The sequence below is a fragment of the Paraphaeosphaeria sporulosa genome, assembly GCF_001642045.1.
Source record: "Paraphaeosphaeria sporulosa strain AP3s5-JAC2a unplaced genomic scaffold CC84scaffold_3, whole genome shotgun sequence".
In the NCBI taxonomy this organism is placed as follows: domain Eukaryota; kingdom Fungi; phylum Ascomycota; class Dothideomycetes; order Pleosporales; family Didymosphaeriaceae; genus Paraphaeosphaeria; species Paraphaeosphaeria sporulosa.
The window spans coordinates 3,379,885-3,396,597 of record NW_017253362.1 but is presented as its reverse complement, the minus strand read 5'-3'; the positions used below and the strand labels follow the sequence as shown (position 1 = coordinate 3,396,597).

Sequence of the window (16,713 nt, the reverse complement as noted above, 5' to 3'; positions counted from 1 at the left end):
CGGGCCAATTTATACAGAAACTTGATTGCAAGGAGCATCAGCGTCTCCGAGGCTTTGAGACAGCTTCGGTTATTGAACGAGGCACTAGTCACGACAAGTGAATCTTGAGTACCGCTTTCCCATCGTCTTCGCCAATTGACGGCGTCAAATAACCACTGTCATGTGAGTGTCTGATTCATTCACCGCGAGGTCGGAGGGCTGGACGTCCTTCCAGGAGAACGGTGTTCGCCTCCGGCATGCATGCTCAGCCAATCGCTGTGAATTGTTACACCCGCCGGACCCAGCGGGTACTTATCCGATGCGACGTGAGAATACGAGGTTTAGCGTCCTAGCACAGATATCGACAGGGCGGGAGCAGACCTCGGTCTGGAAGTTCGATTTTCATCCCGAAACGAGAAAGCTCATGAGGGTATTTCTGTGTTACTACTTGGATGCCGCTGTCAGACAACGCGCCTGATACTGATTTCAGTTGCAGGGTCCAGCCGAGTTGAAGTCAAGGTCTATCACGATACAGCTGGAACGGCAACAAGGCCGTTGGGCCAGTGGGCGGCCATCTGCCTCCACCGACCGCACCCGATCGGTCTGCGCGCGTCATCACTGGTAATTGAACGGTGAAGACCTACGGGTTTCCCGGCATCAGGTTTACATCGGCAGCATCCTGAGGTAGACGTAATGCAGCCTGCCTGTGCGGGAAGGCTGAGCACGATGTTGATATCGGAATTGTCGCGGGAGCCAAGAGCCCAGGCCTTCCAAGGGAGGTATGCAATTACAAAGCTGGGTGCCTTTTGGAACGGAAACCCTCTGTTGCCGCGAGAAGGCTCCCGAATGTCTGATTCAATATCCAGTGATTATGGGGATTGGAACACCGTACCCTCTCTACTGTCGCCATCAAAGAGAATTCATTGTGGAAGACTGTGGATTTACTACAGCGGCTATTGATCCTGTATTCTTGCAAGCCGCCACATCGTTCTTGCGATAGAACAATTCAAATTGACCATGTTATTAGATTAGAGCAGACTTCACAATCCCCTGCTGCCAATTCTTCATTCGCGTAACACCTAGAAGCTCCGTACTCTACTCACCCAAGCCATGATACTTTTGAGATGGCAATCCGCAGAACATTCGTATCCAGAACCATGGGGCTTTCCGGAGTTCTTCTCCGGCTCACCTATGGGTAATGCTCCGATGGAGCACGTTCCCTATCTCTCGAACACTGGAGTTCATCAAAGGCCACATGCTTCCCGTATCTCGAGGAGAATTTTGACAGAATGTATCTCTGATACCCTGGCTTCTCACCTGCCTCCCTAGCCGCACAATTGACCCAAAGACCTATCTCACCATATGCTGCCTACATTGTGGACATCGAGGTCTATTCAGTCAAGCACCCCCACAGCCCCACCAAATTCTCCTCGATATCATGTTCCACTGAGCGCTCGCTCCCTGCCATCTTCCAAAGCTGTGCAAATCACAAAGACCAACCTCACCACGTCCTGCCTATTACGTCAACACGGGACCCTATCACTAGATAGATCGTGCCAATTTGCCCCACCAATATCTGCACTGGAAGTTTCATCATGTACGCACCCCCTGCCTTCCTCTCTGGCCCTTGCTTTGATAAGACCCCACCTCACCAAGCCCTGCTTCTTGAATACTGGACATGTTAAGGAAATACAGACTCCCGACGTCTCCATAGAGGTTTCCGCAACATTGTTCACTGACCTTCTCCTTTGGCCGTCACAAGCACACACCCATCTCTGTAGCATCACCAACAAACATCACACGTCGCCTGAGTCGTTTGCCTTGACAGTATCTTTTTCATGGATAGTTTTGCTAGTATCTGGTATCATCCACACATTATATATTAACACAAAAAGAATCACCTTCGCTTCTGCCGTGCCATCCCGCTCAATCTTTTGCACGCAGACACGCCCAAAATGCCACCCGATCGCCCTAAATCGCTGCACATGCAGAACTCCGTATATGCTCCAGAACATTATGGATATGATGTGGTATGACGTTCGAAAACAGACAAGGAAAAGATAGCGTAAGCGGTGTGCGGTAATTGCAACCTTGTCCCTGCAGGCGAAAAAGGGCCAAAACGATGCCGCCCAAAGCACAATCATTAGTAGCAGACAGACATAAAAGGAAAGACGGCCGTTATATACTCGTTATTCTCCCGGCGGGGCCGATGCGCCCGGGTCTGGCGTGCTTGAGGACAGACTCCAGCTCTTTCATTACGTTGTTGTTTGCCTCTCGCGCTTCTCTGGCCGACGCCTGCCGCGCGCGGTCTTCTTGGATCTTGTACATGCGCTCTTCTCGACTCATTGACATGCGGGTCTTGGGGATGGCAATGGCTTCGAAGATCTCGTCGTCCGAGTTGCTTCCCTCGCTCGCTGGCGCAGACACCTGCGGGCTTAGTAGCTCGCCGTTGAGAGCGCGCAAAGCATCCGAGGGACTGCCTTCGTCTACAGCAGTTAGACCGCCGAGACTGGGCACAGGGGATCGTAATCCGCTGGAAGCTTGGGATACGCGACGCTCATGCCGGTCTATGTTCATCGCGAGGGCGTTTCGGCCCGCTTCCCACGCTTGGATAAGGTTCTTCAAATCTGTGCCAATCGAGTCGTACTGTGCCATCAAATGGCTCCCCAGGTCGCCAACATCTTCAGACTCTTCCAAACTCTTGTTCGACTCTTCCCGAAGAATTTGCATCTTGGCTTGCAGCCCACGGATGCCTGAGGATAAGCCACTGAGCTTCCGGACAGAACTGCGAATGCGTTCGCGCTGAGGTGTAGGTTGTATCCTTAATGGCGACGGAAGCGGCTGCTCTTCTTCCGCAACAATGCGATTGAATTTCTCGGTCCAATCACCAGCGGCGGCGGCCAGAATGGTCATGGAATCCACCACAGCGGCCCACCTTGCAAAGTCCGGCTTGCCCCCATCAGCTTCTAGCGAGAGCAGCGAGCAGAGGTATACGCGACGTAGCGTAGAAAGGCGATATTGCAGTACGCGAAGCGCCTTCAAAGACTCATTGTCCTCGAATTCCGACTCAGTGTATCCCTGCGCCGCGTCTTGTAGATCCGGATTGCTGACGTCGTACACGTCAAGATATCTCTCCAAATCGTCTTCTTCGACCAACTGTTTCAGAATCCCACTTTGATCAAGGAAGATGGGGATAGTGGCGGCATATGCGGCGTGTAGTGTTCGGCGCAGGCGGTGGCAACGACGGGTCTGGCCCTTTTCTTCGATCCTCGAGATTGGAGGGAGAGGACTGCTCCTGGAAGAGGTCAGCGGGGCAGCAGGGTGTTTAGGCAGAATGTTTACACACAGTCGGTAGCCCCTTGAAACAAGCTCCACCTCTTGTATCAATGCGAGCGCGGATGACGTCGAGGCTTCGAACGCCTGGAGGTTTGTGACCAGGGTAGATGCGCCTTGCACGGCTTGGTGGCGGAGGTACTGCAGCCACTGCCGGCGCACGTAGGCATAGCAAGCGGTCGCCACAGCAGCAAAGACGGCGACCACGAGGGAGAATCTACCCCAGGTAACGCCAGCGGTCTGCCTCCGCGACCAGTGAATGAGCCATACCAGCGTAAAGGCAGTCGCTCCTGTCAGCGCTGCACCCGTCACGCTGATGGTGGCGACCTGAAATTCGGCGGGCGGGCCGGCGGCTGCGAACTGGGGGATGGCGGCCGCTCGCAGGCGCTCGGGTTCGTTCAGCAGCTGGGAGGCGACAAGGAGGTAGCGGAAGTGCTCGAGGAATCGCTGGTTGTCAGCGCGGCCTAGGCGCGAGTTCACCGCTCTCTGGCACGGCGCATCAGTGTGGGTCAAGAGAGACACGGGGCACGTCATACCGAACAGGCGCTGTGGATGCGCGCAGCAGCGCCATGCTGGCCAGCGCGCACCAGCAGCGGCTGGGGCAGCCTGTCCCGTATGCGAGACTGCAGCGTCGAAGGGCCCCGCGGCGCGAAGCTGGTGGGTGCGTGGGCATGCGCATGCGTAGGCGAGCCCGCGGTGGGCGACGACGGTGTGGACGCTCGGCCTTGGCCTGCCATGACTGTCAGTCTGGAGCGCTTCATGATGGCGGCGGGAGGCGGATCTAACCCTCGAGATACTCGGCCAGCGGCGAGTCTTGTACCACGAGTTCCATCAGCGCATGGCGGAACCCCCACGGGTGGTTGGCGCTGCTGGAGGTGGAATGTCGTGGTCGGCCCTTCTTTGTGCGGGCTGCCGGCGCGTGAGCGAGTCGGCTGATTCGGCAAGGTGCGTGGAGCTTCGCAAGGTGCGAGGGCGACGCTGGACGGCTGGTGGGCAGTAACCACTCGAGAGCAATGGGGACGCGAGTCTGAACACGGCAGTGGAAAGGGGAGATCGCGGCTACAACTGGGGCAGGGCAACGGTCGGGGTAGTGCAGGACCCCGGCCCGTTTGATTGGTCCTGGCTTCCCCAGAGGTGGCGCCTGCGACGCCGACGCCCGACGTCACCCAGGTTTCGCCTCGCGTCGCATCGCTCTCGTGCTTCACCGGCCTTGAGCGCGAACATGCTTGTCTATCGAGCGTCGGGCAGGCGTCGTCTAAATGCGCTTGGGTTGTATGCTTGGGGCGGATGGTTCCACAGCGTTCTGCGCATGGGCTTGCTCGCCTGACAGCACGATACTCGGGCGTCGCGCCGGCCCTCTCCGGATGGTCACCGTGTGTGTTCTGTCAAACTCCGCTGGAAGCGGGCTGAAAGCAACTGAGCCTCGTCATGAACAGCTGTGTGGGCTTTGTACCTTTGCATGCTTACCCATCCCATTGAAATGCGCGGAGATACGCTGCCCCGCATGCGATTATTCATCCATATACGGTACTTGTCTTTGGCGTATGCGTGCAGGCGGACGAGAGCGGACCTTCTGGCATCCGCTCCATCTACAGTCACGACACCGTGCATGTGTGTCGTCGACAAGTTCGCGCCTCGGTCTCAAAGAATGGCCGTCTCTTATCCGGTATATTCTTTTTCGGACCGTTCTCCTGGTTGCGACGAGGGAGCCGTCGCCTACTCCACAGCGTTTACAGCGTCCGAACCAGGTGAATGGGTCGCTACCCTGGCCCTTCTTCCGCTGCACCAATCGTTATGATTCCACAATCGCCCTTTTGGGCCCTCGACCTCGTGCGCCTTGCGTGCTGACAGCGGCCTCGCGCGGCCGATCCGAGTGCATACATAGCGCAGCCCTATCAGGCGCCACCTTGCTAGGCGATTGGTAAATCGCCGGTGCTCCCGTTGTGGCCTGCCTTTGGCACAAGAGGCAAAGCTGCATTCACCACCTTGAACCCACCGAGCCATCACTAAGCAGTAACGCAGGAACCCTGCTGTGCTTGACATCGCCGAATCTAGTCCCGGCCTTGGGGTTTGATCTTGGACTCTGTAGCTCGTGCCCAGCCTTCTCGTGCTCCTGCATACGTTCGCACTAATATCCATCGCCAGAATCTTGAAGATGTCCCCAGATCATTCTAACGCACTTCAGATGACTCCTGCGGATGCAACGGCTACGTGAGGCGGTCTGACCCTTGCTCCGTGCATGGCGCGTCATGGCACGCGCAGTGCCCACCAGGTAGTAGTCTACGTTACTGGATATCGTCTGTATTTGCCACAAACTACGGACGAACAACAAGCTTTAATATCCGTATTTATGGAAGCTGTCCTATGAGGTGTCAAGTTCGACGTACCGTTTTCCATCGTTCAACCCCCACGGTCCGCATGGACGTGCATGTGCCCTTGCTCACTACCACACCTCGTAGGCAAGGCTGCAGATTCTCTTCAGCTGAATGTTCTTTCGTCACTTCTGGCTGCTATACACTCCTTCATATAATACGTCTTCGCTCGTCGTCATTTCCACTCTCTGATTCACTGCTGTTCTTACGCTCCTTCAAGCTGAACATCTTTTCGTGGCTTACAGTTTTTGCGGATCAACCTCCCGCGTATCACTACCTGGATCAGGCAGCTCATCATACTACAAGTCATTCCATATCTCTCCTTACACGTATCGCGGCAACTGTGTTGGCTTCGATGAGTCAGGTTTCGATGGACGAGAGCGCGGTGAGGACACTTATGTCAACCGTCGAGCTCATCGCGACAACTCTGGACACGGCCCCCGATAGTTGGAGAGATCATCTGCAAAGCATCCGAAATGTCACTGCGTTCTTGGAGTTCAGCGATACTCATCCAGATGAAAGCCGCAGGCAGTGGCAGTTGCCGCTCATGAATGTGTTTCAGCGCGTGGCTTATGCCGATGCGGACTCCGGTGGCGTATCTGACATTGGCAATTGGTGTCTGAAGCAGGAAGTAACCCTGCTCCATATCTATCCAGAAGATATCGATCTACTTACCCGTAAGCTACCCCTTTCACATGACTCGACCATCACTGAGACTTCACAGTCATCGGTCAGAACTGGCTGCATCGCGCTCAGAAGTCCCTTGCAAAGATACATCTTTCTGAGCGAAGCTCTACCAGCAGCGGAGGGAGCCAATATGTGGAACTCTCTGCCAGTGAAGAAGACAGACAAACCAAAAGAAGCAACGCAGAAGCCGAATGCCGATTATACATGTCGGATTACGTTGAAGCTCGGGGAGTTTTGCTACCGGCTGTTGAATACCTGAAACATGCAGTAGACACGGCTCGCACGCAAGACAAGATAACAGGTGAATTGTTGTCTACTGTGAGTCGCGGTGCACACCAGCTCCAAACCCTCATCGCTCACGCATAGAAATAGGCTGCTGAGGCGTACATGAGCCTAGGTAATGTATCCTCACCGAAGGTGAACGGCCAGTACTTCCGGCAAGCACTCGAGTACTTGCGATCGGCAAGCGAGCTGCCTGGCTACGCTTTGCCGCTTCATTTACAAATGTGAGCATATGTGGACAAGTCGTAACACCGATTTGACTGATCGGTTCTAGGTACTTCGAAGAGTACGAGAGTCTGATGGAGTAATCCGACCGATGTATCGACAGTGTAAAGCAAGGAGAATGTGTTCTAACTAGCATACCCTCCAGGGGCCTGGAGCCTATCTTGGTACTTTTGATAACATACCTAGGGTAGTTTTGATATACCAAAAATCCTCCACTCCCTACATTGATTACCTCGTGGTATGATGTGTAATGCAACGTGACTCTGAGCTAGCTCTCCCTCTGGCGAGCACTGCAGTGGTAATCTAGACGCGGAAGTCATAGTGCATATCCTGCCTTCGCCGCCGTACACCATATCCATACTAGCCTGCCCCCGGCTGCTCCTCGATGGCATAGACGAGCGTGGGCCTCCCCTACATATGTAATCAGCCTTGGATGACTGTTCGCTTGCTATGTCAAGATACCGCTTCGATCATGCATGGTGCAGATCTTCTGCAGATGCGCGAATAACTGTGATTTGCAATCTCAAGCTGAGAAGTTCTGGGCTGAGGTCCTCGAAGAGAGGTGACGTTGGAGTGAGGTCCGTGCATTTGAGTCGGCCAATCTTACGGCCGTCGGTGCGCATCGGACGAGGACAACGTCGAACCGTTCACTCACACAGGCTCCAAGTGCGACGACGCCACGCAACCCGACCCCAGCGGCGAAACTTCCTTCCTTGCGCATCCGGACGTATCGCGCTGCCTGAAGACCTGCATATCGACGGTCTGTCGCGTCTGCCCCGTGCGGAGCCTCCTCGAGTGCCCCTCGGCCGATCGCACATTGCGCGCTTGGAGCGTAAGAGTCACAGAAGCTATCTACAGACCAACCCGGTAGATTCACACTCACAATGTCCACGTTCGAGGAACGGGAGTTGGCCATCAACCCCATCGTTGTCACTAGCGTGCAGCACAACACCCAGGTAGGCTTCCCACACATGCACTTGGCGCACGTCTGCCTTGACACACCCGTCCTTTCTGACCATCGCCACCAGGTGGTCTCGAACATTCGAAATTTGACCGCTTCTCTGTTCGGCGTCGCCGCCGGCACCCTGGGCTTGGAGTCTTACCCAGGGTTCATCTTCTACCTCGTTGGATCCTTCATCGTATCGGCCTTGATATTTGCATTGCGCACGGACGGCAAGCCCGGCGATTACTTTCACCGCCCGCTGGGAGACCTGTGGGGTGGCGACGTGTTCAACGGGCTGAGCAGCTTTGTGCTGACTTGGACCTTGTTCTACGGACTTTTGCGGGCATGAGAGGAGACGGAAATGTTGAAAGAATACCGCAAGACTTTCGGAATGGGGAGTGTGGCAATGTGTGGACCAGGCACCGAGACAGGCTACGCAAGGTACCGGGCGAATCCAGAGGACACTGCTAGACCAGCGCCTCGCCTATCGCAACATCTCGAATTACGGGTAAATTGTGCATGAGTTGGGCGAAGATGGGCGATGGGCGACTCGAGATACCCAGGGCATCGCTGTCATATGTGACTACTTGTCCAGCCCAATGAGCAGCTTTAGAGCTGTTGCCGTCGTTTTGAGGCACTGATATTCAAACAACGAAGATGATACCCAAGTGTGTATCGACTGGTACCATACACCACAATTACGGCTGTTGGTTATACCGTGAATCATGAACATACCGTTGAAAGGGGGGAACCCTGTTGAAAGCTGGACATACCTCAGTATCTGGTTCCGAGTTTTCAGGATTAGGGAGGAAATGTCCTGTAGCCTTTTCACGTGCAGTAATTATTGACTTCCCGACAATGTGAGAACGAGGTCGGCCATTCTGAATTCTGTGTGTTCCATGGACACCATGACGTACAATCATACCATCATACAATCATCGCAAGTTGCTTCAGCTCGGGACGCGTACTAGACGAAGAAGGCTAGCACAACACGTGAGTGGGGTCCTCGAGGGTCCAAGCTTAATTGCATCGCGCTTGCACGCGCTGCGTGTCGCGTTCGCTACACGAACTTTCCCAGGCCCTCTTGTTCACTTCCACACCTCCACACCACACTCCACGACACCGCGCGCTTCCACACCTAGACTTCCTCTTTCCTCACCCTAACACTTCAACTCTACTCTAAGTCATCAGTAAGCGCCATTCCTTCCAGCAGCAATCGTCTGAGCGCCCTGCTAATGCTGTCACAGTGCTTGAGGCACGCTTAACCCAGGCCAGTCTTTTCAAGAAGGTCAGTTTGTACAGTGATAAAACTTGCAAGCTGGTGTCTGATAACTGCAGGTGGTCGATGCTATCAAAGACCTCGTGCAAGACTGCAACTTCGACTGCAATGATTCTGGCATCAATCTCCAGGCTATGGACAACTCCCACGTCGCCCTCGTCTCGATGTCGCTCAAGACCGATGCCTTCGCAAGCTTCCGCTGCGATCGAAACATTGCTCTCGGTATCAACCTCGGTTCCCTGACCAAGGTGCTCCGCGCTGCAGGAAACGATGATGTTCTCAGCCTCAAGGCAGAAGACGCCCCGGATGTCGTCAATATCGTGTTCGAGTCTAGTAGCCAGGACAGGATCAGCGAGTACGATATCAAGCTCATGGATATCGACCAGGAGCATCTGGGCATTCCCGAGACGGACTATGCGGCAATGGTCACGATGCCCGCTGCGGAATTCCAGCGCATCTGTCGCGATCTCAGCGCCCTGTCCGAGTCAGGTAAGCCCACGTTGACCCCGTAAGCTATACACAGCTGATTTGCATCTAGTCGCGATTGAGGTTTCTAAAGAAGGTGTCAAGTTCACCTGCACGGGTGATATTGGCTCTGGATCAGTACAGCTTCGAAGCAACACAAATGTTGAAAACCCCAAGGAGAGCATCGAGATCGAAATGACCGAGCCCGTCGCCCTGACCTTCTCTCTAAAGTACCTCGTCAACTTCTGCAAGGCCAGCGGACTCAGCGACAAGGTCAAGCTAAAGCTGTCCGCGGAGGTACCGCTGCTGGTTGAGTACCCGCTTTCGGAGGGCACGAACAGCTTCTTGCAATTCTACCTTGCACCAAAGGTCAGTGCACTTTGCTTCCGTTCTTGAATGACGCTAATAGGCACAGATTGGCGACGAAGAGTGAGTTAAGCATGATATCCGGCGATACGAACATAAAATACACGACTCCAATGTTGGGTACGATAGGGCAGCGTAATGTTTTTGTTTGCATGCGAAACGCGCATCAATTCTACGAGAATGCTAGGTTTGGGGATACCGCGGCCCAGCCAACTGTGGGGTGTCGGTGCTAGATCCCATTACCCCGCCGACGCCATCGCGCGTCTGGCTACCAGATAACGAAAAAAATCAACAATACACCCTATATCTCCCCTACACTTGCACTGATAAGCCGCTCAATTTCTTTGATACCCCACTGTATTTCCTTTCGACGCGTGCCATGGCCCCCGACGCGTTGATACCAGAGACTCGCGTGCTCGCGATTGCTAGTCATGTAAGAGTCACACGCGCACCTATCGCGAAGCTGCTCGACTAACCATGACAGGTGGTTCATGGGTAAGTGGTTTGCGCAGAATGAGCACACGGCGTAGCTCATATTCTCCAAGCTATGTGGGCAACAAAATGGTCACGTCTGTCATGCAGTCGCTGGGCTGCGACGTCTCTGCCATCAACACAGTACATTACAGTATGTACCCGCAGCCGTGCCTCAGTCACTCTCAGACAAGAGATTGATAGAATCGCAGGCAATCATACCGCATACAAGCAGGTTAAAGGCACCAAAACCTCACCCGACCAGATCCTAGACCTCTACGAAGGGCTCCGACAATCGAACCTGAACAACTTTGACGTATTGTTGACCGGATACATGCCCAGTGCGCATTGCGTGCAGGCGATAGGCAAAATTGGGCGGGATATAAGGTTCAATGCTGGGACAAAACCGGGGAGCTTCTTCTGGGGTGAGTTGGGCCTCCTACACAGCATGCGCATATCGTCCGATACAAACGTGGAACACAAGTGCTTGGGCCCTCCTACGTGTGCACTGCGGAACTTGCTGCGTCATGGGCTTGCTCTTCTCAACTTTGGGGCTTGCTGACATCCACCAGTGCTCGATCCGGTGATGGGCGACAATGGGAAGCTCTACATTCCTGAAGACGAGGTACCGGAGTACAAGACGCTGCTTAGGGAAGCGGACCTCATCCTTCCCAATCAGTTCGAAGCAGAGTATGTCCAGCAACACTTGAATTTGTGTGCTAGGCCAAAAACTGATTCCTGTTTAGGTTGCTCTCCGAAACAACAATTACCGACCTCGACTCTCTCGCAGCTGCAATTCAGGTACTACACAAGAAGTACCAAGTACCACATGTTATAATCACGTCTCTTCGATTAACGCGCGACAACCGGACCGTATCGTCTCGTGTTCCGTCGCGTGCGGCATCAAAGCCTACCTCTGCAACAGCTTCTGGGCAACAAACACCCGTCGAATCACCCCACATCGATCCTGCACGGACGCATCCAGCTTCGCAATCTATGCAGGATGGCGAGTCCGAACGATCAAAGCCAGAAGATCCAGACGCAGGGGCCTCCACTTCGAGACAGCCTCCGGTGGAGATGGAAGAGCAAGACGAAGAAATCAAGAACATTACCATTATCGGCTCCACTGCAACATCCGACTTCAAGCCCCGCCTATTTCGCATAGACACTCCCGAGCTGCCGCTTTTCTTCTCCGGTACCGGCGACATGTTCGCCGCCCTCACTATCCCGCGCCTCATCGAAGCCGTCCACGCCGCTTCCACACCAGACGCAGACCTGACGTCAAAACCAAGCTGGCGATCACCAGACGACGTACCCGCCGATGAACTGCCGCTCGCAAAGGCATGTCAGAAAGTCCTCGCGAGTATGCAGAGCATACTCAACAAGACTACTGCGACATGCCGGGAGAAGATGTTGGCGTACGACACGCGAGCTGAGAAAGAGGGTTGTGGGCAGGGTCAGGAGGCGGCAGAAGAGAAAGCGAAGAAGAGGCATCTTGCGCTGATGGAGGCGAGCGAGGTTACGGTGCCGAGGTTTCTTAGGGAGCTGGTGTATCCGCCTGAGGTGGAGAAGTTTAGACCGACAGCAGTGAAGGAGGGGGACAGAGTGCCGCAGAGTGTGGGGGAGAAGGAGCCGGATGAGTTGAATGTGCTGCATTTGGGTGTGGGGAAGGACGGAGAGGGAGGGACGCAGGTTGTGGACGGTGAGAGGTAGGGTGTATTATTAATGGTGAAAAGATCACGAGGATGCGTTACTTTTGACGCATGTAGCTTAACAGTACAGTGAGGCTACAGCGCAGACAAAGTTGCGTACTGCGTGAACAGCACCTTCCATAGACTCAGTGCACATTAATACCTCGAATTCACAGCATTTGCCAGCTGGCACGCGTAAACAGTGCCCATACCGTCCAGTGACTCATTACTTGTCCCGACGCTGCCTTTGCAACAATCCAACGGCTACCTGGGTACCACCGGATTGAATCACGAGTTGCATTGATTTCCAAACGTAAGGCAATTACACCCAAAAAAAAATCGGACCACATGAGAGATTATCACGATGCAGGCTACCAGTGAGGAATGACGGTCTAGACGCGTTTCCAGGGTTGCTCGCGAATCTTGCCCCCCGGTGGCTGCCAATAAGCATGGGACACCGCAAGGCGTTTCTACTGCAGATATCCAGGCTCACTAATTATACAATGAGTTCACTAACATATAGTAGACTAAGTTACTACAGGATAAGGAGTGCGCTGTATTCCCATTTTTGGGGGGCAGCCACTGTGCCCGCTATAGACTTGAAGAGCAACGGGGAGTCTTCGCGAAAAATGCGGAGGTCGGCGGGCATCCGACACTTGAGCTCTTGAGAACTGGAGAGTCATATTTCTACAAGCAGCATCCGCTGCTCTGCGGTATGATGAAGTACCACTGGTCCCTCCACGGGCATGCGGCCGGGATCTCACACGAAGCTGTTTCAACGTCGCTACCTATGATAGCGCGTATCTGCGTAGGCACGCAGTGACTCCACCCTGAGGATCCGGCGTGGCCAGAGATGGAGTTCCTTCTCTTCAACCGGGACCCCAGATACTTGCTTGAAACCGACCGCGGGAATCTATTTCTAGTAGAGACGACCTTGCCCCTGTCGCTATTCTGCAATGCTGCGCCTTCTGACTGTAGGCTGATATGGCAGGTCTACTGCTTTGATTAGACGTACATGCAGCGCCAGTGCTCTAGCGCGTGGAAGAACGTTTATGGAGCGCTCGCGCATCACTCCCTTTGGAATTCAGGTCTTACTCAACTTAGACAGCCGCCGAAACGCGTAGCTGATGTGATTATTCCTCCATCGGAGCTCAAGGACCACTATCTGTACATTATGGATAGAGTGCGCTAGGCGCTGTGGGCTAATTCGAGCGAGAGGACAATCACGGAATGGCTGAGACACTGTGTAGCGAGGTCTGCTTCATGAATATGCTTCACTACTATGCTGAGACGGCACGGCTGTTCAGGGGTGGTGGACAGTTGAATGTAGAGTGGTGTACAGGGTTTGGACGGCGGCGGATAGACAGGAGAGGAGGGGATTGCTGGCACAACCGGTGAGGCTGGCTGATGCGGGAAACGGGAACGATGTAAAGGAGATGTGACGGCGCAGGGCTTGACGTCTGTAGCGAGAATGTTGGAGAGTGCTAAGGGCGATGGCGGGTGCGCACAACAGTGTACAGTGGCCGACAACAAAAATGGGAGTTCTCGAGACCCTACTGCGAACAAAATTCGCAAGCGTATAATTGAGTGACTTCATACAAAATGAGTAAGGTGCGCGCCTATATGCCCATTTCCTGTGTCCGCCGCTGTGGTGACTGGCGGTGGCAGGTGCTGTGCACATAGCAATTGCTCTCTTCACGTTACAGCAGACGTAATTGCAAGTGCAGCGCCTGTAGCCCTTTCAGCTGGTTAGAATCCTGATCCTTGGGTGAGAGTCAGTGCCTTGTTCACTGGCTGTGGAGAGTCGTGGATATAGCACACCACGTAGAGCGGCAGTCATGTGTGTAATTAAATAGATGCATTACATCGCCTTACATCACATCAGATCAATCTCTGCATCATCCCGCTCAAGGACAGCCCTCCGCTTGCACACAAACCCACCCACTCATGTACTTCTCCACGGTCAAACCACTCTAAGCCCCATGACGGGACTCTTACTTACATCGTCCTCCGCCCCGTCCTCTACAGTCCAAAACCAAAACCAAACCAATCCAGCCAAATAAAAGCAAGGCGAACTAACTCAGTTATTCCAGCAGTGGAGGCGTGTCGATCAAATGCGGGGAAGTCACCGCACCGCGCCGCGTCGCCGCCAGTGGCGTCGTGGTGTGGTTCTAAAGCAGCCACGCGAGCTTGGGGAGCTTAATTATGCTGCTTGTGAGGGCTGGTGTCCCGTGGTAGATTACAGGGAGGGACGGGTGGTGTACCCTTCACCGGGATGGATTAAGGTGAAGACTGAGACGAGAGCTTGGGTCAAGGGTAAAGAAGAAGATGGAAGGTGTAGACGTAAGGGTGACACGGCGCTGTGAAGACATTGAATGGTTGAAATGTAATTGATGGTATCCGCTCATATATCTCGTTACGTAAATATCAGGTCGTCACACAGCAAACACGCACAGTTAACATGATGCCACAACATCCCCCAAAAGCCCGCGTATCCTACGCGCCATCGCAAATATGCATACGGAGAATCGAAAATCGTGCCCTGGACTGCATCATGCAGTCAGCCACTCGCTTGCTCTTTACAAGCCGAGCGTCTTCTCGGGCAGGCGGCCGTCGCCCTCGGTGTACTGCACGCTCTTCTTGCGGATGACCTCCTGCTCGACCTCGGCGAGCGAGAAGTGGCGGGTGTCGGCGTGCGCCCGCTGGACATCCTGGAAGGACACCGAGGGCACAAAGCCCTGCGACTGCCACGCGTGGGGGACCTTGGCGTAGAGCTCGTCGACCTGCTCGAGCGCGAGGCCCTTGGTCTCATAGATCATGCCCCACACGAAGAAGATGCAGATGAAGCAGCATCCACCCCAGATGAAGAAGACTTTAGCACCGAGGTTGGCGTTGCCGGGACCGGCATCGACCATGTAGGGTGTGGCACTGGGAGGGATGTTAGCTTGGTTCTGTGGAGCGGATATGCGGAAGCAACTTACTATCCGATTGCCCAGTTAAGAAGCCAGTTGGAGGCGGTGGTCATGGAGAGCGACTTGGCGCGCACCTTGAGCGGGAAGATCTCGCCAGTAACGACCCAGGCGACAGGTCCCCAGGAGCACGCGAAGAAGAAGATGTAAATACAGACGAAGGCGACCATGGCACTTTGAGCGGAAGGGTTACCGGTGCCGACGACAGTGCCCGTGATGGCAACGATGAACTGGCAGACGGCCATACCAATGGCGCCAAAGAGGAGGAGGTTACGGCGACCCATCTTCTCGACCATGTAGAGACCAGGGAATGTGGAACCGACGTTGACGGCGGAGGTGATCATGGAGATGACGAAGGAGTTCTTGAAACCCGCGTTGATGAAGAACTTTGTACCGTAGTAGAAGATGAAGTTGACACCAGTGAGCTGTTGAAGCGACTGGAGGAGGCAGCCAGTGAGCAGACGGAATCCGAGAATGCCCTTGAAGCAATCCAGGTAGGTAGCCTTGCCGAGGGTAAGCTCGTACTCGTGGTTGGCAGTGATTTCGGCCAATTCCTCCAACAGAGCAGGGTGCTCAACATCAAGTCTCCTCAGCTTGGAGAGGGATCGTGCAGCCTTTTCGGGCTGTCCTTTCTTGATGTACCAGCGGGGAGTCTCGGGCAAGAAGATGCAGCCGATGAAGATGACAATGGCCCATGCAAATTGCACAGCGATGGGGATACGGTAAGATCCGCTGTCGTTGCGGTTCTTGGTCGCGTTGTCGACAATAGCGGCAAGGAGAAGACCGATGGTAATTGCAAGTTGGTAGCAACCGACAATGGCACCGCGGATCCACTTGGGGCTAGTTTCTGACTGGTAAAGCGGGATGGTGGCGGAGATCATACCCACTCCGTAACCTGCGAAAAAGCGTCCGGCTACGAACATGGGAATGGCAGTTGCAGCGGTTTGCAAGATGACACCGAAGCAGAAGACAATGCAGCAGACGACGAGACCAAGGCGACGGCCAACCGCGTCAGCCACAGGAGCAGCAGTCAACGCACCAAAGAAGGTACCAGCAGACAAGATGGAAACGATCTCGGATGTCTGAGCTGACGTCACGTCCAACTCATTGTCCGTCTTGTTCACGTAACCCGTTGAGAACTGGTTGCGCCAGTACTTCATGCCCAAAATTCCGCCGATAGTACCAGTATCATAACTAGAGAGGGGTCAGTAAGCAATGCGCAACAAGGATGCGAGGTCCAACGTACCCAAACAGTATACCGCCGAAAGCGACAAACAGTCCAACCATGATAGCAGGCCATGCTGAACCAGCAGCGCCCTCGGGCTTCTTGATCATGATACCCATGCCAGGCGATCAGTCTCAGGAACGGTTAATGAGAAAGATGAGCCGAACGGTGAAGAGTAGCACAAGGTGTAAAGTGATGATGGGGAATGCATGGGGAGGGCTTCAAGGGGCTTTAAGTAGACCTTCCCCTCGGGCCCAGCAGAACCTGGAGTCCCACGGGCGGCGAAGAGCTCGCAGGCTACGATGGTGGAGCGAATGCGCTAGAGCAGCCATTGGATGATTCCAAACAGTGGCCAGATGAACGGACGGGGAGGCGTGCGCCTAGTGCATTGCTAGCGTGGGGACCTGGGCCATTGAAGGGGAGCCC

The 16,713-nt window shown here is 54.4% G+C and overlaps 6 protein-coding genes across 6 annotated transcripts; 4 read left to right on the top strand and 2 right to left on the bottom strand.

The window, feature by feature from the left end:
- Nucleotides 1-2,157: 2,157 nt before the first annotated feature.
- CC84DRAFT_1215572 (uncharacterized protein) lies at nucleotides 2,158-4,073 on the bottom strand (the record flags this gene model as incomplete). The annotated part of the gene is made up of 3 exons (XM_018182729.1): nucleotides 2,158-3,274; nucleotides 3,326-3,798; nucleotides 3,849-4,073. The coding sequence occupies 3 exons, from the start codon at nucleotides 4,071-4,073 to the stop codon at nucleotides 2,158-2,160; spliced, it is 1,815 nt and encodes a 604-aa protein (XP_018039498.1).
- A 2,008-nt stretch (nucleotides 4,074-6,081) lies between these two features.
- On the top strand, nucleotides 6,082-6,737 carry CC84DRAFT_1185770 (uncharacterized protein; the record flags this gene model as incomplete). The annotated part of the gene is made up of 2 exons (XM_018180820.1): nucleotides 6,082-6,361; nucleotides 6,409-6,737. 2 exons carry the CDS (start codon nucleotides 6,082-6,084, stop codon nucleotides 6,735-6,737), a joined length of 609 nt encoding a protein of 202 aa, XP_018039497.1.
- Nucleotides 6,738-7,762: 1,025 nt separating this feature from the next.
- Nucleotides 7,763-8,170, top strand: CC84DRAFT_1087034 (uncharacterized protein; the record flags this gene model as incomplete). The annotated part of the gene is made up of 2 exons (XM_018174182.1): nucleotides 7,763-7,834; nucleotides 7,907-8,170. The coding sequence occupies 2 exons, from the start codon at nucleotides 7,763-7,765 to the stop codon at nucleotides 8,168-8,170; spliced, it is 336 nt and encodes a 111-aa protein (XP_018039496.1).
- A 540-nt stretch (nucleotides 8,171-8,710) lies between these two features.
- CC84DRAFT_607928 (proliferating cell nuclear antigen) lies at nucleotides 8,711-10,154 on the top strand. Its single transcript, XM_018186863.1, has 5 exons — nucleotides 8,711-9,011; nucleotides 9,069-9,109; nucleotides 9,160-9,589; nucleotides 9,639-9,934; nucleotides 9,981-10,154. Coding segments are annotated over exons 1-5 (786 nt in total). The 5' UTR covers nucleotides 8,711-9,010; the 3' UTR covers nucleotides 9,999-10,154.
- Nucleotides 10,155-10,310: 156 nt separating this feature from the next.
- Nucleotides 10,311-12,115, top strand: CC84DRAFT_1215569 (Ribokinase-like protein; the record flags this gene model as incomplete). The annotated part of the gene is made up of 6 exons (XM_018182728.1): nucleotides 10,311-10,364; nucleotides 10,416-10,426; nucleotides 10,477-10,556; nucleotides 10,615-10,827; nucleotides 10,975-11,092; nucleotides 11,149-12,115. 6 exons carry the CDS (start codon nucleotides 10,311-10,313, stop codon nucleotides 12,113-12,115), a joined length of 1,443 nt encoding a protein of 480 aa, XP_018039494.1.
- A 2,351-nt stretch (nucleotides 12,116-14,466) lies between these two features.
- On the bottom strand, nucleotides 14,467-16,584 carry CC84DRAFT_1204291 (general substrate transporter). The gene is made up of 3 exons (XM_018181892.1): nucleotides 16,309-16,584; nucleotides 15,075-16,256; nucleotides 14,467-15,021 (listed from the first exon to the last, which is right to left on the bottom strand). The coding sequence occupies exons 1-3, from the start codon at nucleotides 16,404-16,406 to the stop codon at nucleotides 14,673-14,675; spliced, it is 1,629 nt and encodes a 542-aa protein (XP_018039493.1). The 5' UTR covers nucleotides 16,407-16,584; the 3' UTR covers nucleotides 14,467-14,672.
- Nucleotides 16,585-16,713: the final 129 nt, after the last annotated feature.